The sequence below is a fragment of the Coloeus monedula genome (assembly GCF_965178545.1).
Source record: "Coloeus monedula genome assembly, chromosome: 20".
Lineage (NCBI taxonomy): Eukaryota > Metazoa > Chordata > Aves > Passeriformes > Corvidae > Coloeus > Coloeus monedula.
Window position 1 is genome coordinate 5,692,621 of NC_138800.1, and position 23,641 is coordinate 5,716,261.

General features: G+C 60.1%; 1 protein-coding gene across 1 annotated transcript; it reads right to left on the reverse strand.

The window, feature by feature from the left end:
* Positions 1–238: 238 nt before the first annotated feature.
* On the reverse strand, positions 239–23,464 carry TMEM132E (transmembrane protein 132E; the record flags this gene model as incomplete). The annotated part of the gene is made up of 9 exons (XM_082294504.1): positions 239–1,267; positions 1,723–1,914; positions 1,994–2,273; positions 2,838–3,043; positions 6,570–6,713; positions 7,213–7,405; positions 10,550–10,690; positions 11,524–12,424; positions 23,392–23,464. The coding sequence occupies 9 exons, from the start codon at positions 23,462–23,464 to the stop codon at positions 239–241; spliced, it is 3,159 nt and encodes a 1,052-aa protein (XP_082150630.1).
* Between the last annotated feature and the right edge of the window lie 177 nt (positions 23,465–23,641).

Consider the following 23,641-nt stretch of genomic DNA (forward strand, 5'->3'; position numbering starts at 1 on the left):
GGGCCACACGTGTGCTGCTGCCTCCCCTGGGAAAACCAGTGGGGAAAGGGCGAGAACAGAAAAGAGGCGTCCCCGGGGGTGCCTTTGGACGGGGTGAGGACGTGAGATGTGCGGAACGAGGAGCCAGACGCGAGTGTCCGGCCCCGGAGAAGCGTGGTGGCGCGGCGTGGCACGGCGTGGCGTGGCGTGGCACAGCGTGGCAGCCCCTCCCTCCCGCCCCGTCCCCGCTGCCCCTGCGTTAAGCGATCTCTTTGATCCTGCAGATGTAGTTGTGAAGCTCCTCGGGGTCCTGCAGCCCCATGTCCTGGCACACCCACTCCAAGTCCTCCTCATCGGCGATGGGGATGGAGTTGTAGGCCAGCTCGTCCGAGGGCATGGTGGTGAAGGTGGTGAATTTCACCCGCTTCCGTTTGGAGGTGGGTGAGTTGAGCGGGTCCTCGCTCTGGTCCCGCGTGGAGCCCCCCGAGGAGCCGTCCCCGCGCCCGTGCACCTGGCTCTGCACGCTGGTCTGCGAGCTCCCGCTGCTGTGGTGGTCCCCGTGGCAGCAGGTCTGCACGTTTTCCAGCGGGTTCCCCGGGCTCTCAGGCTGCGGGGAGAGGTCATTGTGAGCCCGCAAGGGCTGCCCGTTGCCCAGGAAGACCCAGTGGTGGGAATGGTCCATGTTGGTCTGGCCTTCCGGTGGGATGCGCTTGTGCCGGTACTTCAGCACAAAGACGATGCAGTTGATGAGGAAGACCAAGATGGCCAGACAGAAGACGCCCAGCAGGGCGTACATCCCGATCTCCAGGTCCGTCAGCCCCCGCGTCACCTGCACGAAGCCGGTGGGGATGGTGGGGAAGTCCTCGGTGGGGTGAGACGCGCTGGACATCCGACTGTCCTCGCTCGGGTCCGCTTTCCTGTCCACCTCTGCCCGCAGGGTGGTGCTTGCCCCCGCCTCGCCCAGCCCCGGCCTGCTGGGCACGTGGTCGTAGTCGTAGGTGGGGTCCTCCTCGGACCCGAAATGGACGCGCACGGTGGCCAAGGCTGTGAAGAGGACGCTCTTGCGCTTGGTCTTCTGGCAGCTCTCGCAGATGACCAGCTCCGCCCGCAGCAGCTCCCCTGCGCCCTCGCTCTCCGCCACCACCAAGGGGAATGCCCGGTCCTGGGTCACCGACACCACCTTCTCGTCCAGGCTGCTCACCACCAGGTTGTAGTCCTTGGGGTCATAGAGGGACAGGGGCGCCGTGGTGCCGTCGCTGTAGGAAATCCACAGGCTCAGCAGCGCTTCCTGCGGGACCAACACAGGCACCGGTTGCCCAGCAGGAGGCCAGTCCCACCTGCACCCCTTTGTCCATCCTCCCGTCCACCTCTCCATCCTTCTCTCCATCCAATTCACCCTTTATCCCTCCATTATCCGTCTCGTTCCAACCATTCCCTGATTTTTCTCCTTAGCCTACTCTTCCCTCCATGTTCCCCGTGCTTGCCCAGGCTCATCCCAAAACCCAGATGTGGCTACCAGAGCTGGGCCAGGAGCTGCATAGGATTCCATCCCTCCCCCTCCATCCCCATGGTTGTCCCCAGGCTTGGATCACAGGTCTCTGTGAAGGTTTCTGGGGTGTTTTGGGGTCACCAGGGTGTCGTGAGGACACGGGGTGCTGTGAGGGCCAGAGTGTGGGCAGGATTTGGGAGGAGGGGGTTGCACCCCAAAATCCCCTCCAAGCCTGGATGCCCCCCCGGCCTCACCTGCTTGAAGAAGCTCAGGGTTTGCTGCACGGATGTGCGGGCGATGATGGTGTGGCTGTTGCCAGGGCTGGGGTGGAGGGACAGTGAGAGGCTGGAGACCACCTGGGCCTTCAGGTCCGTGATGCTGACCTTCTCCTCCGCCACCGTCACCAGCGTCTCGCCCAGCACCGCCTCCACCAGCGGGGACACCACCTGCAGGGGTCGAGGTGCCTGTCACCGCCTGCCACCCCCAGCCAGGCTGGCAGAGGTGGGGAAAGGTGGCCAGGGGTACCTTGAAGAGGGTCGTGCCCGGCTCCCGCCCGGCCAGCGTGGAGCTGTCCACCATGTGGGCCACCCGCGGGTCATCCACGCGCATGAAATCGCTGACCAGGTCAGTGACCTCCACCAGCCAGTCGGGCCCCAGCATGGTGACCACCTGGCCCGTGCCCTCGGCCGCCGTGGTGTGGAACTGGGTGAAGACCTGCAGCGTGGAGTGCTGGTACTGCAGGGCACAGCCCCGGCTCTGCTTCCGCTCCTCCTCATCCTCCTCGTGCTCGCTGTCCCGCACTGACCTGCGGGATGGATGGATGGATGGATGGGACAGTGGGTGGGCAGTGCTGCCAAGCTCGCCATGCCACGGCTCTTCCGCTCCCCCAGGGAAGGTGGCCAAGCAGGAAAAAATGTGATGTCACACAAAAAATGGTGGCTCCTGGGCCAGGAGGGGCTGTCCAGGAGGGTTCACGGGATTTAGCAGGATGTGGTAATGGCAGGGTCACCAGCAGCTCTGCCCACTAAACAGTTGAGAGGACAAGGTATCTCTGCTTGGGATGGACACCTGGAGGTCTCTAGACAACAAAAAAGGCACTTTGGAGCTTGGCTGTTCCCAGTTTCATCCAGGGAACTTTTGATGACTGCCAAGGAGGGATGTTCTCCACCAACCTCCCCGTGAAACTTTTCTCCTTCCCCATAACCTGTGTCCATGACCTCTCACCTTTCCACCGAGGACCCCTGAGATGCCTTTGTCTCCACCACCTTTAAAACCTCCTCATGAAGTCACTGAGCAAGGCAATCAACCCATGACCACCACCTCCACCTCGCCTTCTCCGAGCTGGCCAGCCCGGCTCTGCAGCACCCACCTCCTGTCCGGCAGGATGGGCACCCTCCAGCCCTTGACTTGGCTCAGCCGGGCGTCCGAGAGCTCGATGTGCAGGGGCAGTTTGGGCACCCACACCGTCATCTCCAGTGGGGCCGACAGGTGCTCGTAGTTGAAGGTGACCCGGGCGCTCATGGAGCCCCGCGACTCCTTCCCGCTGACGAAGACATAGTCACAGCTGCTGGAAACCTGTGGGACAAGAGAGGATGGGAATGGTCCTGTAGACACAGCAGAGATCCCAGCAGGAGGCTGGATGTGCTGGAGGAGCAGAACTTCACCCGGCATGAATCCAGTTCATGCCTGACCTGGAGCAGGGATGCTCCCTCCTCCTGGAGATCCTGCTCAGAGGGAGATCCACACCCCGTGTCCACCATGCGAAGTGTCCCCTGACCCTGGTCCTCCTGAGGCACAGATCTGTGACCACCACACAAAGTGTCCCCTCACCCAGATCCTCCTGCCAGCCCTCACTCTCTCCCACCTCCACCAAGAACCTCCACCAAGAACCTCCACGTGGCGCCTCAGTTCCCCTTTGGCCTCCACACTGGATTGTCCCTGAGCTAGAGGCACCCATGGGTGCTTCACAGAGGTTGCAAATTGCTCAACCTGGAAATTCGCCCCAAAATCCCCTCCAGAGGGCACATGCAGCAAGCACAGCCCCACCACGTGCCCATACCCACCAGTGCCTTGTCCCTGTCCCTCCTGCTCACCCCAGAGCGAGATTCCTGCGGTCTGACTGAACCCTCCTGTTCCTCTTCTCCCTCTTCCCCTTTTAATTCCCACTTATGCAAATGCCATCAGCAAAATCCGCTATAAAACAAATCCACCCTGCCGGGGGTCACTCATTAAGGAGCCAATTAAGGAGCTCAGGGGACACCAGGGCAGCACCTCCCAGGGTTTGAGCTCGGGTCACCAGTCAACAGCTCCTTCCCAGCTGGGGTGGCAGAAGACAACCAGAAAGGGACTCCAACCTCTCACTTGCAGCAGCCCTGTGGCCCAACCCTGATCTCCTGTCAGGGACTGCATCTGATTTGTTGGATGTTGGAGAAGAGCAGAACTCGTTTGCTCAGCCAGCAGCACTGAGCAGCTCACCAGTGCAGAAGAGCTGATTTCCAGCATCAGAGAATCCCTGGATTCTCTGATGGCTGATAAAGGGTTGAGGCCAGGCTGCAGGAGGCTGGCAGCATCCCTGTCCCTCTGCCAACCTATTCCTTGAGCACCTGTGGGCAACCAGATGCAGGAATTTTGCATTTCTGAGCCCACAGCAGGGTTTGACTTCTGCAACAGCTCCAGGAGCCCTCTGCAAAGGTGTTGGTGGTCCCCTGGGGCTGGTGGAGGAGGCAGAGCCCAGGATGTCTCCTTGGGATGTCCCTGCTCCCTGAGCACCAGAGGGAAGGGCGATGCAGGAGGGTTTGTTCCTTGTCTTCCCATCAGAGGTACCAGCTCAGCAAGTCTGACAAGACAATCTCATCTGTGGCGAGGCAGCGCCTGAATAAAGATGAGCTCCCGGGTGAATCCTGCAGCCGAGGATCTCTGGATATTGTGCCATTTATCACAATAAACACGATGGGCTCTGCCAGTGTTACCTTGGCTAATAAACCCCCCGGCACCTTCCTCAGGGCACCACTTGCTTTGCAGCCGGGGAGGGGGGCTGAAACTATGACAACAAAAAATCCCTGCACGCCAGGCCTGTCCCGAAGATGGAGTGACTGCAGATTAGCTCGGAAATGAAGCTTGTGCGAGGAAACTTCCAGGATTTACGGCGAGGTGTCAGGAAGAGAGAGGCTGAGGGCTGCCTGGGCTCCCAGCCAAGGCACCGCTGCCTCTTCTGCTGTGGCCAGGAGTTCCCTGCTTGGCACGGGGATAAGTGTGGGATCGAGGGGGACACATGTTCTCCAAGGCCCCCGGGAGTGGGAAGAGCCACCACGGTGCTGGCAGTGGCTGTGGGTGAGCAGGGTTCCTGAGGATCAATCCCACTGAACTCCTGGGGGCTTCTCCAGGGGATGTGCAGTGTGGGGTTCTCAGAAAGGTCACACACAGGTGAGATCGAGCATCTCCCACTGAGTGCTGCTTGCAGCAGAGGTGGCCCTTCCACTCCCTGCGTGTCCCTCAACAACCCCCAAAGTCACCACGTTTTAAAAATAGGGGGTGGTTTCTACACTCCCCTGAGTGATGATGTCCTCCTGGACACCTTTGTCACCCTGTGCCACCACAGAAGGGGACGAGGATGACAACTCCCACTCATACTCTCCCACCACATCCTTCGGAGCCACGTCCACACCAATCCCAGGACAAATTCCACATTACACAAGAGAGCAACCACCGGGGAGCCACACCGGAGCGGGGAGAGGCAGCTCGCCAGCCCGCCCTCACGTTAAATTATTTACAGTAACAGATAGCACATCCCACTCCGTAAGCTGTGATTTATGGAGCAGGTTTAGAGCTCTGACACCGCAATCATCCTCCCCGATCTCAGCAGGTAACTGAGAGGCTCCCTCGGAAATGAAGCTCCAACACAAACACCAAATAACTCAGCGAGAAATTGCGCAGGGCTCCGAGCGGGATGAGAGCCGGGGCCGGAGGGCTGCTTCCTGCATTATTCATCCCAGCTCCTGGGCATGTGCCTGCTCCCCCCAGGCCTGGGGACAGAGTGTAAATAGATTTATGAGCAGAAAGGCAGCACATTAAACAGTTTAAGTGTCTTGGAGTCCATCCTGAAGTGTATTATTGCTCCAGTGTTTTATCACACTGGGGAGGACTGGGCTCCATAAATTAGAGCCGGTGTTGTAAATCCCATGGATCTGAGTTTCAGTCGAGAGCTTGGGTGAGCACTTTGTGGCACTGGATGTCCCCCATGGTGCGTGACACGGCCCCGTGGACAGCAAACCCCAGCAGGGACAGGGATCTGCCATCACCCCTGTGGCAAAGGGGAGAAGGGGCTACGGCCCCCTGGAGAATCCAGACCCCTTCCCTGCCTCTGCCCGACCCAGCGGGATCATGGAAAGGGAGAGCTGGCTGGGTGCACGCAGGGAGAGGGGTGGGAGGTGTTCGGGAGAAGGGAATGATGTCTGGGGGTGGATGGATGGATGGAAATGGTGGCAGAGTGACATGGGCAGGTGGGCAGATGGATTTATTCAGGGATGGAGAAATCTATATGGATGAACAGGGCTGGTGATGGAAAAGTCGGAGGGTTTGAGTACCAGGGGCTGCCTCAGTGGCTGGGGCAGGGAGCCTTTGGCATTGGCCCCTTCAGCACCTCTCCCATCTGGATCTTCCCCCTCAGCTCCTCTTTCCCCTCCATCATTCCCAGCTTCCATCTCACCAGTCCCCAGCCCAGCAGCTGATCCAGTCAGGACAGAAATGTCACTCCAAGGCCAAGTGTGGGCACCGATGGGGCCGTGCAGCTCAGCCCATGAGGTGACATTTCCCCTTATCAGCACCAGGTGTTGTGATAACCCACAGTTACTGCTGCTGCCTGCTGCCAGTGTTGGAGCATCCCGTGGCCTCTCTGGGGACAGTGACAAAGTGTCTTGTCCTTCTCCTGGCAGACCCCAGGGAGAAGCTTGCATGGACTGGAGCCACCAAGGGGATGATGCTTGGTTTGGGTGGGGTTGTGAGCCACATCAGCTCGGTCACCAGCCCCAGCCCAGGGTGCTGTTGGGGTCAGGAGAACCCCAGCCCCTTGTGAGGGTCACAGAAGTCCCCTCCCCCCACCCACCTTGATGATGTCCTCGTTGTTGGACTTGCACTCCACCATGGCTGAGACATCCACGATGACGCCACTCAGCTCGATGGCAATGACCTTCACGGGAATGGCCACCGTGCGCCCCGTCAGGATGGCCGTGTTGATGATCTCCGTGTCCTGGGGGTGGCACAGAAAGGGCACCATCATGTAAGAGGGCAGCTTGTCCCATCTGGGGCAAGGAAGGACCTGGGTGTGGGTGGGATGGATGGATGGATGGATGGATGGATGGATGGATGGATGGATGGATGCAGAGATGGATGGATGGATGGATGGATGGATGGATGGATGGATGGATGGATGGATGGATGGATGGATGGATGGATGGATGCAGAGATGGATGGATGGATGCAGAGATGGATGGATGGATGGATGGATGGATGGATGGATGGATGGATGGATGCAGAGATGGATGGATGCAGAGATGGATGGATGGATGGATGGATGGATGGATGGATGGATGGATGGATGGATGGATGGATGGAAGGAAGATGGATGGATGGATGGATGGATGGATGATGGATGGATGGATGGAGAGGTGCTATAGGGCAGGTGGGCAATCCCTCAGGGGTCCCAACCCCTCCAAGCAGGTAACACCTGAGGGCATGAACTTGCTCACCATGGCCAGGGGCACAATGGCCCTGATGTCCCTCTGGATGACTGTCAGCTCCGTGACCACCTTCTCCAGGTCTGGCGGGGGGTTGCGGCCGCGGTAGTCGATGTGCCACATGATGCGGCGTGTCACTGACTGGCTCGTGAAGTTCTCCATCTCGAAATCCAGCTGCATGATCTCCGACGAGGAGTCCCCATCCCTGGGCAGGGGGACAGCAGGAGGGGACACAGTGAGGTGGCTGTCCCAGGTCCCACAGACACATCAGGATAAGCGCCAGGCCATCCACAGAGTCCCCAGCAGGTGCCCTTGGTGTCCCCAGGCACAAGGGGGACTGTGCAGTGGGTGCCACCCAAAGCCAGCAGCCCGGACCCCCACCACTGCCAGGGGCTGCTCTGATGGGATCCTGCAGATTCCCATGGCAATCTCCCCAGTGGGAGAGAGAAATGTTTTTCACCGCCTCTGCCAGCAGGACAAGAACACCTCATCAGCTCTGCCAGGGCTGCTGGGTGACATCACAGGGTGAGCGTGTGGCCACGGCCTCGGGGGACAGTGGGTGGCTGCAGGTGCTGCAGGCCTTGTCTCCCTGACTCTGTCTTCCCAAAAGCATGGATGGATTTATTGCTCCTGCCTGGATACTCATGTCCCACAGGTCAGATCCCAATTGTCCCATAGATCAGATCCCATGTGTTCCACAGGTCAGATCCCACATGTCCCACAGATCAGATCCCAAATGTCCCACAGATCAGATCCCATGTGTCCCACACCCAGATTGCAAATGTCCCACAGGTCAGATCCCAAATGCCCCACATGTCAGATCCCAGAGCACTCAGGAATGACAAATAAATGTCAACACAGGAGCCCAGCCCAAGCTGTTGATTTTAAAGTCCCTTCCAAGGGGATCCCATGGGGAAACTAAGGCACAGGAGAAAGAGGTCCAAGCCCAGGCAGGAGCTGGGACAGAGCTGGGATTTGGGGCTGGGCCGTCCCCCAGCCTGTGAGGAAGGACGGGCAGGGGACAGGGGAGGTGGACAGAGCCAGCAGGGGAGAACAGCCCTGGGACCGTCAGCTCAGCAAACACACCCAAATTAATGCCAGGGCTGGGGACAGCAGGACAGGGAGTGACCTCTGGGGTGTCCCCGAGGCAGGACAGGGTGGAGAGGATGCCAAACCCAGGACGTGGTGCCAGGCTGAGGGGACAAGTTGGTGACCGTCTGCATCACGGCTTGGACACAACCTTACAGCAGCACCACCAATTACTCGCACGCCCCATCCCTACAACCAAATCTCCCCGGAGCTGATCCTGCCCTCACAGCTCTGCCCACCGGCAAATCCTTGGGGAAGCTCAGGGTTCAACCCTGCCCCGAGCCAGACTTCACTGCTCCAAAAAACTGAACACCCCTGGCAGAAACCCCAGAGCCCCCCCAAACCACAGCACCGCTAAAAGCCCCCGCAGAGCCAGCGGGGCTGGGAGGGAAAGTGGAATTGCAGTGGAAGGGAAGCCAGGACTGGCTCCGCTTTCATCTCGGTGCAGCAGCAATTGAGAAGGTCCCATCGATCTGGGGTACAGGACACAGCCAGGTTTCTCTCTGATCAATATCTGATGAGTGAGAGGGAGCAGGGAGAGAGGAGAGCGAGAAGCTGGAGCTGCGCCAGACCACGGCAAGCCCCGATCCCTGATCCCTGCTCCCCGATCCCACAGCTGCTGTGATGGGCTTAGCAGTGGAGCTGATCCACGAGGGCTGGTGGGGTCTTGCTGTGCCCCCAAGGCAGGTTTGGGGGTTCAAGGCAGTTCACCAAACGCCACGGGGTGTGAAAAGCAGATTTGGCTGCTCTCCCAGTGCCAGGAGTACCCAACCCAGCTGGGAAGGGGCAGGTCCAAAGGCAAAGCAGAGCCAGGGGTGCTGTGGCAAAGGGACTTCTCGCCGTGGGGTGCCCCGAGGTGTCCCAGGAGCGCTGCCAGGCCCAGCCGCCACCCTCTGCCCTGCCCCAGCACCGTCTGCTCTGAACAGAGGCAACAGCCAGGCTGCTCACATGGGGGGAACCATTCAGGATGCAGCTTCTGGGGTGCAAAGCACCCCAAAATGGCCCTTCTGACCCCAACGCTCAGGGCTCTCAGCCCCTCCCTGCACAGCCAGCGCTGCCAAAAGCCCCCAGAGCCCCAGCGCAGCAACTCCTCTGTTTGCACAGCCCCGAGGGCAGCACGGCGCGGAGTCATTCATCCTCTCCGTTCCGTTAATATTTGATGGAGTTGTTTGTCTAAAAGGTGATTGTAATCACTTTAAATTCCTCCCCCGTCTCTAACCTTTGCAGGCTGATTGGAAGCAGCGCTGGCAGCGGCAGAGGGGGAAGGGGGAGAGGATCCGGCTGCTGCCAGCTCTGCTCTCCTGGGCTGCGGGGTGGGCGTGCAGGGGACAGGGGGCTGGTGGCCCTGGGGACACGCCAGGATCAGCCAGGCTGCGGCTTTGGACGCTGTGGGTGTATTTGCAGGGTGGGGGTGAAGGAAAATCCACCCTCCTGGTAAGAAAAGGGTTCTGCAGAGCTTTGGGGGTCACACCAGAGCAGGCAGAGCTGAGGATCTCCTTTTTCCAGCAGTCTGGCCCCAGCTTCGCTCAGTTTTGGGGTGGGGGGGGCAGAGGTGTGGGGAGATTTCCATCGCAGAGGGCAGGAATGAGCACATCGAGGGGCTTTAACCCAGCTCCTGGAGACACTCGTGTCTCTTTTCCCAGTGACAGAAATGTCACTTTTGTGTTCCAGCACTTCAGAACCTTTCCTGCTGCTGGTTTTGACCCCGTGCCCATCCCAGCCCTCGCCTGCCATGTCCTGCCAGTCTCACATCTCCCCTTCTTCAGGCTGGGCACCCTCTGGGGTCTCAGCTTGGCTTTGTGGGTCTTTTCTCCTGCAGATCGTTCTCATTTCCATCTCCAGGGCTCTCCTCAATGGACCTGAGCCTTTCCCAGAGCCCCAGGAATGTGTGAGCAGGGCAGAACTGCCCAGGTCAGGTGCTGGCATGGATCCTGCTCCCCATCCAACGCTCATCCATCATTTTAGAGTTCAGGTGGGACCTTGCCTTGCTCCACTTCCTTCCCAGAAGAAACACCAGGACGGACAGCAAAGAGCTGCTGCCTCTCACGGGGCAGAAATTCAATTTCTTAATTAAAAAATTAAAATTCCTCCACGCCAGACTACGGAATCCTCCATGGCTTCACAATTCACCTTAAAACCCTCCATTTCCCCTGCCAGCAGCCACATGGCACCGCAGCCCCCCAGGGCAGGAGGTAAAGGGAGAACTGCTCCAGGCCAAATCCCAGCACTTCCCTGGCATTCCCAGAGGTGCAGCCCTTACCTGGGCCCGGCCCCGTCCGCCCTGGACACATCCACGGTGGCCGTGGAGTGTTTGCCACCCGTCAGCAGCTCCGAGCTCACCAGCCACTGCCCACTCCTGGACTTGGTGCTCAGCAGGTTCACCCCTTTCTTGGCCTTCACCCTGCGGAGAGCGACAGTCAGGGATGGAGCCTCACCCTGCGGCAGCCCTGGATCCCCTTGGATCCCTGCCGTGGCGTGGGAGGAGTTTTACCCCTGATCCCTTCAGGCTGTGGGAAGCATCATCCAGGCTGGCAGCAGCGGCCCGCTCCAGCTGCTCTTTTTCATGGCATTTTGTCTCTCCAATGACCCCTCCAGCAGGATTTTGACCTCCCAGCCCCAGTGCTGACCCAAGTGAGACTGGGCACCCCTGGGGCACAGGACACAAGAGCCTGGAGCACCACATCCCCCGTCCTGGGGGCTCCCTGCTGCTCCAGAGGCCACAGGGACATTTGTGAGTGCCCTTTGAAGAGGTGTGGCCAGCCCTTGTGTCCTCATCTTTAGGGACACGCAGCAATGGGGGTCCCCCCTGCTCACCGGCCCGCACTGGGGTGCCCAGCACCTCCTGTCCACTGCCCCATTCGGCTCCCACGTGGCAGGAGGAGGGGACATGGGGCACAGCAGCCCCACGGCCATGCCACACCTTGTCCCCAGAGTGGCTGGCAATAAACCCAGAGCTGCCGGCAGAATCCCAGTGCGACTGGGAACGCTGGGAGAGGACAGGCAGCAGCGCTAGTGCAGAGATGTCCTGCATGGACAGCCCTCCCCTTTTCTCCAGGAAGCTCCCACTGCAAAACCGCATTCCAGATATTCCTCCAGCCCTGCTTCCAGACCTGCTCCAGCCTCCAGCAGACCCCACAAACACCACTCCCTCCCAACCCACGCCCCCATGCTCACAGCTGCCTTTTCCCAACCATCCCCTGGAGAAAGGAAGCAGGAACATCTCCAGGCCCTCACCTGAGGGTGAAGTGCTCCACCGTGGAGTTGGACATCAGGTAGAGGAGGATGCTCAGCACCTCTCCAGGCTTCAGGGGCTTGTCGGGCAGGCGGATGAAGACGTTGCCGTCCAGGTGATGCTCCTGCAGGGCGGGCGCGGGCGGGGGCTGCAGGAGGCTGACGCTGCCGATGCGCAGCAGCGGGTGCTGCGTGGGACCCTCGGTGCGCGCCCCGCCGGCCCCGCGGCGAGCGCCCGCGTCCCCAAGGCACTGTCCGGCACCGTCGGGTGCGTGCAGGGTGTAGTACAGCTCGGCCTGCTGGCTCTCCCCCGGCACCACCTCCAGGCTCTCGGGGCTCTTCCTCCTGCCCAGCGGCACGGCCGAGGGGCCGAACCAGGCGTGGGGCAGCTCGGCCTGCACCAGGCACATGGCCAGGCTGCCCCGCAGCCGGCACGAGCTCTTGAGCTCACGGGCGTCGCGGAAGGCGTGGAGCCGCACGCAGGGCAGCCGGTCAGTCACGTCGAAGTCGTCCCAATCCCGGCCGGCCACGTAGAAGAGCACTTGGACCACGGGCTGGCTGGCCACCAGCCGCGGCTGGACGATGAAGGCGCGCACCTTCCAGTTGACGGTGAGGCGGTCGGGCACCTCCAGGGTGCTGGAGGGCTGCAGGTGCTCCTTGGGCAGCACCAGCCCCGTGCTGAAGGGCCCCAGGGTGACGTTGAGGACCGGCAGCTCCTTGGTCTGGAAGACGACGAAGGGCTCGGAGCGCTGCAGAGGGGTGCTGCTGTTGCCCGCCGGGCTGGCTCCCAGCTCCTTGAGGAAGAAGGCCAGGCGGGTGTTGGACAGGCGGTAGCTGACGGGCAGCAGGATGGCACCGGGGGGCTCGGCGGGCTCGGGGCTGGGGGCTGGGCTCTTGGCGTGGGCTGAAAAGGGGGTGCAGAGTGGGGGTTAGCGTGGGGCATCCCCCTCTGGAACAGCTCCCGAGCAAGGAACACAGATCCAGGCCGGAGTGGCACAAGGAGGAGCTGGAGCTTCAGACCCCAGACCTCGCAGAAGGGCAGCAAGAGCCTGGCTGGGTTTGTGTCCCACAAACCAAAAATGCGGGAGACCCCGGGACCCTGAGCAGGATTGTGCCTCCTGACGGGTGGCACCAACCTCACCCAACACCCTCGGCATGGCACGGGGTGTCCAGGGTGTGTTGAAGCCACATCCAGCCTCATATTGTCCCTGGGGAGCCCGAAGCTCTGGTCACCCACCCCAGCACTGCCTGAACCAGCACAGACCCTTTAGCAGGAACAGGGATAACTGGCTTCATCCCAGCTTCATCCCAGCTTCATCCCAGCTTCATCCCAGCTTCCCAAGGCACAGATGCTGACTTTCTCCAGAGGCTCGTTACCGAAAGTTGGATCCAGGCTGACTTTTGGCTGGCAGATCCCACCACGTATTTATCATCACCAAGCCTTTCCTTCTGCATTCAGCCCCCGGATCACCCAGGGAAGGTGGCTAAAGCAGCCCCCAGACCCGCACTGTCCCCACAGACTGCCTTAAGGGTGGTGTCACAGCCGGTCTGTCACCCGTCACCCACCCCGGGGTGCCACCCGCATTGTGCCTGTCCCCAAAGCTGGCCCAGACCAAATTTTTCCAGACCTGGTGGAGAGGTGACGTGGATGATGTTGGTGGCACCCTGTGCAAACCCCAGCAGCGCCCAGGGCCCTCTGGAAATCCCACTTTGTCCTTCATTTTGATCCCTTTTGCCTTAAAAAAAATAACGCCAGGACTGAGCAGAGCAGGGAGCCCCTGCCAGCCGAGGGGCAGAGCTGCCCGAGCCCCTTGCAGGGATCCCGTTATCCCACTGCAAGCGGAGAGAAAACCCACGGAAATCTTCCTGGGAAAGGCGGCCGGCGCGGAGCCGGCGCCCGGCACGGGCTGTGCTGGCAGCTGCGGGATCCTGGAAGACATCTCAAGGTCTTTCCCTTCTCCAGCGGCTGCCAGGAATTCCCGGGAGGGCTGGATCCCGCCCGCTCCCCTCGGCTCCCCGCATCCGCCGCTCCCGGCGCTGATTGCAGCCGCTCCCAAGCGGCTCCCGAGCAGCGGAGCCGAAATTACGGGTGTCAGACGGCGAGGAAAGGTGTGGATGTGCCGGCTCCGCTCCCGGGAATGACTCAGCCTCCTTCCCCACGGGGGCTTTGGAGTGTGCCAGGACCCGGAGGCTTTTTCCAGCCAGGAAAGTGGCCCCAGACACTTTCCCCGGGGTTCAAGGGATGCAGGAACCCCCGGGCGAGCCTGGAAGCCTCTGCTGCGGGGCACAGGGGAGTTAAGCAGCTTAGAGGGCTCATTAAATGATTAGCGCTGCGGACGGGACAGGCAGAATCCCCATCCCGGGATGGAAGCTGTCCAGGAGCCAGGTAGAAAACACCCCGGGGCTGTGGGAATGCTGGGCCCAGCTCCAGCCCCTGCCATCCCATCCAGCTTGTCCTGCCTGTTTTTCCATCTCCCAGAGAGCCAGGAGCTGCAGGAGAGGTGCCAAACCCTGGAAAGCACCCATGGGTGCCCCTCTGCTCGGCAGTACCAGCGCTGAGGGGCTTTCTGCTCCTGCGACTCGTGGAAGTTGTTTTCTGTTGGGAAAGGTGACGGTTGGCATGCTCCTGCCATGCCCGACAAGTGGAAAAGGGGAATTTTTTCCAAGGCGTGAGATTATTTGAGGAAAAGGATCCAGCAGCTGGAGCGACACGAGCTGGGCTGTTTGGGTGAGGGACAGGGGAAGGGGCTTTGCTCAACTTGAAACATCATCAGGCTTTATCCCTTCAAAATCTCCGGGGTTCGGAGCAGGACCAGGACATTCCACAGGGAAAACCCACCCCAAAGCCACCCAACTCAATGCCCAGCACAGCCCCGAGCAAAACCCATCCTGGAGGCGGTGCAAAATGCCCGGTGTCACCCTCGAGCGGGGGACAGGAGAAGCTCAGTGCCACCCCAGCGAGCACCCAGGGCCGGGCTGGCACGCACTGGGAGGGCTGAGGCAGCTGGGTTTGGGTGCAGTTTGGCCCCTCCAGCACCCAGCTCCTTCTTCCTCCCGTGGGGATTCTCTGATGGGTAATGAGGGTTGTGCGCTGCAGGAAAGCCCCTCTCAGACTCGGTTTGGTGCTGCAGTGGGGACACCCAGGGTGGCCCTGTCGCCGAGCCGAGCTGCGGGGAGAGCCAGGGCCAGGCTGGGCTGGAGATTAATGGGATGGCCGTGATGAGTTGAGTGCCGGCGGATTGGCGGCACACAGGGAAGCGATTTCCTTCGCAGACAAAATGCATTTAAATGATGCTCTAATCTGTAGCCGGGAGGGGACGGGAGCGGCGCCGCCCTTGCCTGGCCGGGAACTAATCCTGCTAGGAGAGGGTCCAACCCAGCCACATCCAGCCTGGAGTGCGGGGAATCACAGCCACGGGGGCAGGAGGGAAGGAGAAGGGAGGTGGGAGGTGCGTGGAGCTGGGGATGCAGGTGCTGGGTGGGGAAAAGGGATAAATAAAGTGTCAGGGAGAGTAAAGGATGGATGGATGGATAGATGGATAGATGGATGGATGGATGGATGGATGGATGGATGGATGGATGGATGGATGGATGGATGTCAAAAATGGCTGGACAGCAGGAGAATAGCTTCAGGATGAGGGAGGAGAGGGGATGGATGGGAGGGAAGGGAAGGGAAGGGAAGGGAAGGGAAGGGAAGGGAAGGGAAGGGAAGGGAAGGGAAGGGAAGGGAAGGGAAGGGAAGGGAAGGGAAGGGAAGGGAAGGGAAGGGAAGGGAAGGGAAGGGAAGGGAAGGGAAGGGAAGGGAAGGGAAGGGAAGGGAAGGGAAGGGAAGGGAAGGGAAGGGAAGGGAAGGGAAGGGAAGGGAAGGGAAGGGAAGGGAAGGGAAGGGCCAACAGCTCAAGAGATGGAAGGAAGGTGCCCCGAAGAAAACCGTGAGGATGGACAGACGCAGCTCAGGACACTCCAGTCCCCACGCCGCTGTCCCCAGTTTCTGCCCTGGTTTCTTGTCACCCCCGGGAGAGGGGGTGGCCTCATGTCCCGCTCTGGCCAGGTTTGGGGGGCCAGAAGGGTTAAGCCCTGCCGGCTGGCTCCGCTCCGCAGCGCTGCTGCCGCTGTGGTTAGCGGGATTTGCAGCACCTGACCTGCATTCCGGGTTCATCAGGCCGGCACTGAGGGGCCCATATGGCCCTTCCACCCCGGCAGCCAAAACACAGCTCCCCGTGCCTGGCCGGATCCCACCGGCCTGGGGGCTTCCCAAACCCCCCGGGCTGAGGATCCAGCCCAGCCCCACAGCGGGACCCCCGTGTGTCCCCTCGGGGGGACCGGCAGCGCTGACAGGGAGATGTAAACACACAAGTGGTGACCCCTTTGTGCAGCCCCACATCTGCCCCGCCAGATCTGCCCCGCGCCGGCCGCAGACACGGGGCCAGATGTGCCGAGCTGCTCTGGAGGGCACGTGGGGACAGGGGCAGCGCCCTCCAGCCCTGCCTTAAACCCCAAACCGGGGCCAAGGGGTCTCACTCTCTGCTGGAAAAAACAGCACCGAAAGTCCCTGGACAACCCTCCTCAGCCCCGCTGTGGGGTTTAGGTCATCATCATCATCATCATCATCATCATCATCATCATCATCCCTGCTCCTGGTTCAGGGGGTGCTGGGCTCGGACAGGCTGCTGGACACATGGGAAAGGAGGCTGCTGGACAGCCTGGATTGAAGCACCAACTCCATCACCTTCCCCTCTTGCCCTGAATCCCCAGGAAACGGGGCACAGGCGGAGCCTTTCCGCCCTGCTCCCACCACCCCTGCTCCCACCTGTTATCCCGAGGTTTCAGACCCTCCTCCTCCTCCTCTTCCCCTGATCCAGAACCAATGGCAGAGCTGAGCTCCAGCTTAGCCCAGCCCCAGCTGTCGGCCATGGGGATCACTTCAGGCTCGCTCCAGGGGGGATCTTTATCCCAGCTTATCCCGTGGGACACAGCGGGGGCTCTGGGGCTATATCCCCACTTATGGGGGGAAGAACACAGGGGGAAAGCTCTGGAGAGCAGGGATGGGAGGTTTGGGGTCAGCCCAGGAGGGTTAAAACCTCTCTGGGTGTTCATGGATGGCACTGGGGGCTCGCTGGATCAGTGGATTGAGCGCTGCTCCAAGGAATGTGGGACACCAGCCGCTGCTCTCCCAGCCAGGCTTCCCTGGGGATCCCACCTTGGAGCAAGGCAGGACAGTTGTCCCTAAAGCCGTGACTTGAGCTGCCATGGGGATAAACCCGCCCCAAATACGTGAGGAAGGATTGAGGGGTGTCACCATCCCTCCCAGAGGGCCCCACCCTGGCTCCCAGCCCAGCTCGGGGCTCCTGGGGAGGGGTTTTGGTGCACACCAGTCCCCAGGACCACCAGTGATCCCTTATTCCCAGATCCAGTCCCGTTCCAGGGTGATGATCCTACCCCTGAATAGGGTGTCCCAGAGGAGTCAGTGGGGTGATGGATCCCCCCGCAAAATCCCGAGAAGCAGGAGCCCCCGAGGAGGATGTCCAGCCTGGCTATTCCCTGCTGGACACCAGCATGGATCTCTGACTTCTCTTTGCTTCCACCCCATTCCCCTGAGCATCCTGCACATCCCAGGCTGAGCCCCAAAATCTGCTGGGTCAGGCTTTGCCACCCCATCTGTCAGGACCAAGCACAAAGGGGAAACAGGGGTGGCAGGGGCCCTAAATACCGGGGATGTGCCACATCTGGAGTTTCTAGAGATGCCCCCCATCTGCAGCTCCCACAGCTGGATGTTCCCACAGCTGGAGGTGGCCCCAGCTCCCAGGGAAGGGTCAGGCTCGGACATCTCCCCACCTGTCCTGGGAATCCTTTCCCTCCTCATGCCACAGCACCAATCCCTGCCACCCTACACTCCCACCCCAGTGGGGCCAGCACCTCCAAACACCCTAAAAACCAACAAAAAGGGAGAAAAGAAACCTCCAGGCCTCGCCCCAAAACTCAGCCAGCCCCAACACGTGCTCCACGCTCCCAGGGGGGGAGGAAAATAAAAGCCAGGAATTAAATACAAACGAAAAGCAGAAAATACAGGGAGACCCCTCACGGAAACCTCCAGAACGTTCCCTGCAGCCAGAGCCATGGGAATTGCTTTTGGTGACACAAATGACAACAAGCTCCCCCTTCCCTGTGATGCATCTGGAGCCTCCATCTCCAGTCCCAGCTAATTGGAAGTCAATTAAGTGAATAATTGTTACAAACGTGGAATCACCTTCCCCTGGCAGGGAGAGCGTGGGATGCAGGGATGCTCCCGGATCTGGCCATGGCCAGGGTGGGGATGAGCTGGGAATTCCCATGGCACTGAGGTTCAGCTGGTCCAGTCTTCCCAAAAATCAGCCTGGGGTGGGAATTGAGCAGGAGCTGGCCGGGATATGGAGTCTGGGATTGGATTCCTGGGAGCAGCAGGAGTGGATTCTTTGGTGTCTAACTTGTTTCTTGGAGATCCCTGAGATTTCTCCCTCTCCCAAAAGGTCCAGCCTGGCTTCTCCAGGATCGGGAGCAATAAAATCCAACAAGGCTGGTGGGACACATCCTGGGATTTTTTTTTTTAGCACCGAGGAAAAGGGAACTGCCGCAGCACTGCTGAGGGCTGTGCTTCCCCCAGGAAATTAATAAGAGGGAATAAACAAAACAGGGAAAAATAAATTTTAAAAAAAAGAAAAAAAAAAAGACAGGGACCTAAAGGTATAAATAAATATGGCCTAAATGGGATGTGCCGTGCAGAGGCACAGCCTGCCATAAATTCCTGGAGCCAGCAAGGCTTTTACACAGCAGCTACTTTGGAGCAATTTCCACAAATCACAGCGAGGGACAGGCCGGGGGACAGGGAGGAGAAGACCTTTCCAGAGGAGGGAGAAAAACGAAGGAATTAATTTAAAAAGGGGATTAAAAAAAAAAAAACCACGGGGGAAGTGGCTGATTGTGAATGGCCGGAAAGCAACGGGAGGGGAGAGAATTTGGGATAAACAGGGCAGCCCCCAAAATGTTCCCTGGTGGGTGCTGGGCTGGGGGAGCTCCACGCTGGGAGCAGCCCAGGTGAGCACAGGTGGATCCCCCAAAAACCCACGCTGGGGAGCCAGAATTGGGAATTGGGGACAGCAAATCCCGAGGGAGAAGCCCCCAGCACCCGGGTGTGGGGACGGCGGCAATGCAGGGACACCCCCAAAGCCACATGTCCTGCTCGGATCACCCCATCCCCTCACCTTCCCACCACGGCCAGGAGCAGGAATACGTTCCCAGCACCCTCTGAACACCGAATTTGCCCCCCAGGCTGCCCTCCCAGCAGCTCCAGGCTGTGCCCAGCGACACCTCCCGCACTGATTCGATGCCAATTAATTCATTCCCCTCCTGCGATGTGGGGCTGGATTCGATTCCAGAGGCACCCAAGGAGCCACAGGGAAAGCCAGCCCTGGGTTTAAAGCCCCAGCATCAGCCTCAGAGCTCCAAAAGCAGGGCTGGGAACTGGTAGCAGCTCCAACAGGGCTGGAATTCGTCCCCTTCCTTTGCTGATCCCGCAGCCACACCGAGCTGGCAGCAGCAGCAGGGAGGGATTGCATTTCCAACCTGATTTATCTTCCAGAGGAGAAACACAGCTTTTCCTTGAAGGAAAATAAATGGAAAACGAATGAATTCTCAAGTTTTGCCAGTCCTGGGGCGAACCCAGACTCCTGCAGGGGACAGGAGGTGACAAAGCCACCCCGGCAGCATCCGCTTGGGCTTTTAGGGAAAATCCAGGCTGGCAAATATTATCCAGGTGGTGGAAAATGCTCGCCAGAAGGTGACAGTGGCTCCACCAGAAGATTGAATTGGCCTTGCTGGTGGTGTCCTCCCCAAGGCCAGGGCAGAGGTGAGGGGGGACGAGGGACATGGGCCGGGCCAGGAGCAGCTCAAGGAAAGGAAGGGAGAGCCACACCCTGAGGAACAACCCCTGCACGCCAACCCTGGGGTGCCTGTGGCACAGGTGACAGCCCAGAAATCCCCCAGCCCAGCTGGGCCACCACCAAACGTGGCTGGAGGACCCTGGACCTCCCAATTTCCCCGCTGGGTGAGCCCCAGCCTCATTTTCCCTGGGAAGCAAGCAGCAGGACCTGCCTCACTCCACCCCCCTGAACCATTTCTCCCTCTGCCACAGCAACTTCCAGGGCAGACCCCGTCCCCACAGCCACCACTGGGGTCCCCAACCCCATCCCAGCGCGTCCCACCCCACCGCCTCCCTCCCTGCCCGCCCGGGGGGCTGCTCGTTAGCAGAGCCGTGTATTTAATAACAAAAGATCCTGATTAGATTAGCAGCAGCGACCTTTTCCAGACGGACGGGACGCTCCCGCGGCGGCAGTGACAGGCGCCACGCGGGAGGGGACACCCGGCAGCTCCCGGTCCCCCCACACACCCAACACTGTTGTGGGCAGGCAGTGCAGGAGCCAAAAATAATCAGGCTGTGCTGTCCAAGCAGCCCTTCCCTCGCCCGTCATCCCCCAGGATGGTGCCACATCCCGCTGGTTCCCTCCGTAAGATGGGATGGAGCCGGGATGAGCCGCTGGAATGCTCTGCAGGCATCCTCAGCTGGGCTGGTTTTGCCTTTTTCCCCCTCTTTTCTAGGATGCAGGCGAGCTGGGAGAGGGACCTTTACGATTTAAATCGTGGCACTTCAAAAACAAAATTCCCGAGGAAATAGCCAGGGTTCCAAAAATTCCTGAGCAATCCCCAGCCAGGGGGCTGCTGCCACTCCATTCCCTGCCTCAGTTTCCCCCCGGCGTGCTCGTCCAAAAGGATGAGGACCAAAGCCCGTGGCTGCTGCTCCCCAAAATCATCTCTCAGAGGATCTCCCTCATCCTCTTCCCTTCCCTCAAAAGCACCAAGAGGGCAAAAAGGGGTAGAAGAAAAGATGATTTCTCAGTGGGGTGGAACTTCACACCCCTAAATTGGGCTGGGATTTAAGGTATTGGGGTTTGGGAGAGGTGGAGCGAGCCTTGGGGTCACGCAAGGACACTCCAGAGCCAAAATCCATTGGAATATCCCCCTTTTCCGTGGCACCAAAGGCAAAACTGGTGCCAGGCCGGGTCCTCTCCCCTCAATTGCCTGCCACGGATCCTATTGCCCCTTCCCTGTTCCTGGGAATGCTCAGCTGCCCTGCGCCCACCCCAATAACCGCGGTGGGGGCTGTCAAAACAGCAAACGGCGGGGTTGTGTTCCCGGCGAGCATTCCCAGTGTTCCATGAGCGAAGCCGGGTGTCGGTTCCCAGCTCCCAGCGAGTTATGGCACATCTCCACCTGCTGGTCTGAAAACCCCGGAGCCGGGAGACGCTGAGCCCAGATGGGCTTGAGGTTTGGGGTTTGGGGTTGGGCTGTGTCCCCCCCGCTGGGTTTGGGGTGTCCGGGCCCGAGACCCCACAGGGATGAAGCCGTGGATCATCATCCTTCACCCCCAGCCCCATTTTCCTGACGTGTGGTGGGAGGCAGGATTGGGAAACACACAGCACAGCCCGGTTCCCTCCAGCAGTGGGATGGGCTGTGGGATCCGGCGCAGCACACCCCAAACCTGCCCGGAGTGCAGGGCCAGGATAACCACCCCAACCCCAGCAGCTCTGGAGCACTGCAGAGCCTCCAGGCTCCTCTGGGAGCGGGGAAACTGAGGCACGCCGCAGGCACAGGGTTCGGTGCGGAGCTGAGGGAAGATGCAGAGTCCGAGTTCAGCCCTACAGACAGCACAAATCATCCCATAAACCCATAAATCCTGACACATCCCTACACAACCACGCCGGGCAGACACCACCAGCATCCCCCCGCTACACCACGGCCTCCACGTGTCCATCTGTCCATCCTTGGGGCCACCCTGGGGCCATCCCAGCCGGGGAGATGCCAAAATAAAAACCCCCTTTTTGGGCAGCAGCTGATGTGGGGCCTTGGCCAAGCAGCTCCCGGGGAGTGCACTGGGAGCCAGGCTGGCACAGAGGGCTGCTCCTAAATAAAAAAAACCCAACAAAACAAGGGAAAAGGGGGAAAGGAATGAAATCTTCCAAGCAGGAGAGCAGCACACGGCTTCACCACGGGCTGACCCCGCTGCCAGCCCCAACAGTTTGTAGGGAACGCTGGAGAATCGGGAGCTCTCCTGTGAGTTTTTTTTTCCCAGCTCCCTCTCAGCTCCCCCTTTTATTTGTCCACCAAAGGCCAGCGAAGGGCAGCTGTGCATCCTGAAAGGAGCTGGCCAACTCCTGGCAGAGGTTTCCCTTTTCCCTGGGCACCGGCAGCACGGCGAGCCCTGGCACAGGCCACCCTCGCCCACCTCACACCGGCAGCGCTGCTGCGGCGACCCCCACAAACCCCACAGGGAGCCCCACAACTGTTGTATCCCCCAAAATCTAAACCCCAGGCCTGACCCACTGCATTTGTGGGGTCCCAGCAGCAATGGGGGCTCAGAAACCCCCTCCCGGGGGTTTCTGAGCCCTCATTGCTGCTGGGACCCCCCTTCCCCCCAAGGAGGGGATGGGGAGCAGCGCATCTCCCACGGGGATGCTTCCCGCAGCCGACCCAGACAGTTGGATCTTATCCAGGGAATTCGGGCAGCAGGAGCTCCCTGCTTGCCTCCAAGCTGGCCAGACTGCTGAGCTGACGGTCCCAAAGAGCTCTGCCAGCCAACCCTGCCCGTGAAGGAGCCCAAAAAACCCCTCAGTGTCACGGTACAGGGGTCCACCTGCCAGCCCGAAGGGTTCGACGGGAAGTTGCAGCTCCACAGCCCGGAGCATCCTTGCTCCTCCACTGGGCTCCGAATTTCCAGGCTGGAAAACCCCTTCAATGCTCTCAATATCCCCTCTCCTCCTTATTTCACCACTCCCCAAGCTCCTCCAAGACCCTGGGGTGCTGCAGATGCTGAGAGAGCCCCCAAAGCACCTCGGCCACGGGCTGTTGGGGTGACACAGAGCCAGGCACACTCCAGGGATCCCCTCCAGCTCCAGGAGGCATCACTGGAACCGGGCAGTGTCCCCAGGACACCCCGAGGCCGAGGCCAGAGCCAGGTGGCCACCCCCAGACTGCAAACAGCCCCCGCTTTCTGCTCGGCCCGGCTGGGGAAAGCGGCTTCGGCAGGGGCTTGGTTTTAAATGGGAAACATCCACAAAAATCCTTCGTGGGAACAGCCTGGCACCCCTCAGGGTGCGTGACCCCTCTCTGGCCTGGCTGGCCAATGAGAGCCCCCAGCAGCAGGTGCTGGCATCCCCAGGGCTGGCACCGGGGAGGCCGGGATGGCACCGCAGCCCGATCGGGATGCGACTCAGGGCAAAGGGAGGGGGTGCAGGCCCCCCAAACCGCGCGGAGGGGGGGGATCAGAAGGAGGGAGAGGGATGGCAGGGGCTGCACCCCCACCCCAAAACGCTGCCACCCGCGCAGAGCTTGCCCAGCAACTCGGCGCAGCCCGGGAAAGTGTCTGGGTGCGGGTCTGGGGATCAGCGAGTGGATAATAGCGGATCAGCCCCTGATCCTGCCGCTAAAGCAGCTCTGCATTAAGGAGACAAGAGTCGGGGGGGGGGGGCCGGGGGACACCCCCTCGCTCCTTGTGTCCCCCTGCCACCCTGCTGGCAGCCCAGGCTCAGCCCAGCCCGCCGCCAGCGCTCGCAAGCACAAGCTGTCATTTTATTAAGCCAGGAATAAACTCTAATCTTCACCCATTTCGCTTTGGGGAGGGGGGGCACGGAGAGAGCCGGGGAGGGGGGCGCAGAGGGGCAGGGGGTGCCCCTGGAGGGGGAGGAAGATGGTGCAAAGCCCGGTATTGAAGACAGAGATATAATATAGAGGTATATTTATAAATATTTATATTCCACCCCCCCCCTCCTTGCCAGCACTTACCGGGGAGCAGCAGGGAGCAGAGGCAGCAGAGCAGCGCGGCCGGTCCGGGCAGCATCTTCTCCGGAGAGGCCATTGCAAGGTGGGGGAACAGCCAGAAAAAACGGGGTGGGGGGGTGGGATGGGGGGGCGGGAAAAAAAACCCGAAAAAAAAAGAAATAATAATAAAAATAATAATAATAAAAAAATAATAACAACAAAAGGAATCCAAACCAAGCTCCGGAAAAAAAAAAAAAAAAAAAACCGCAGAAAT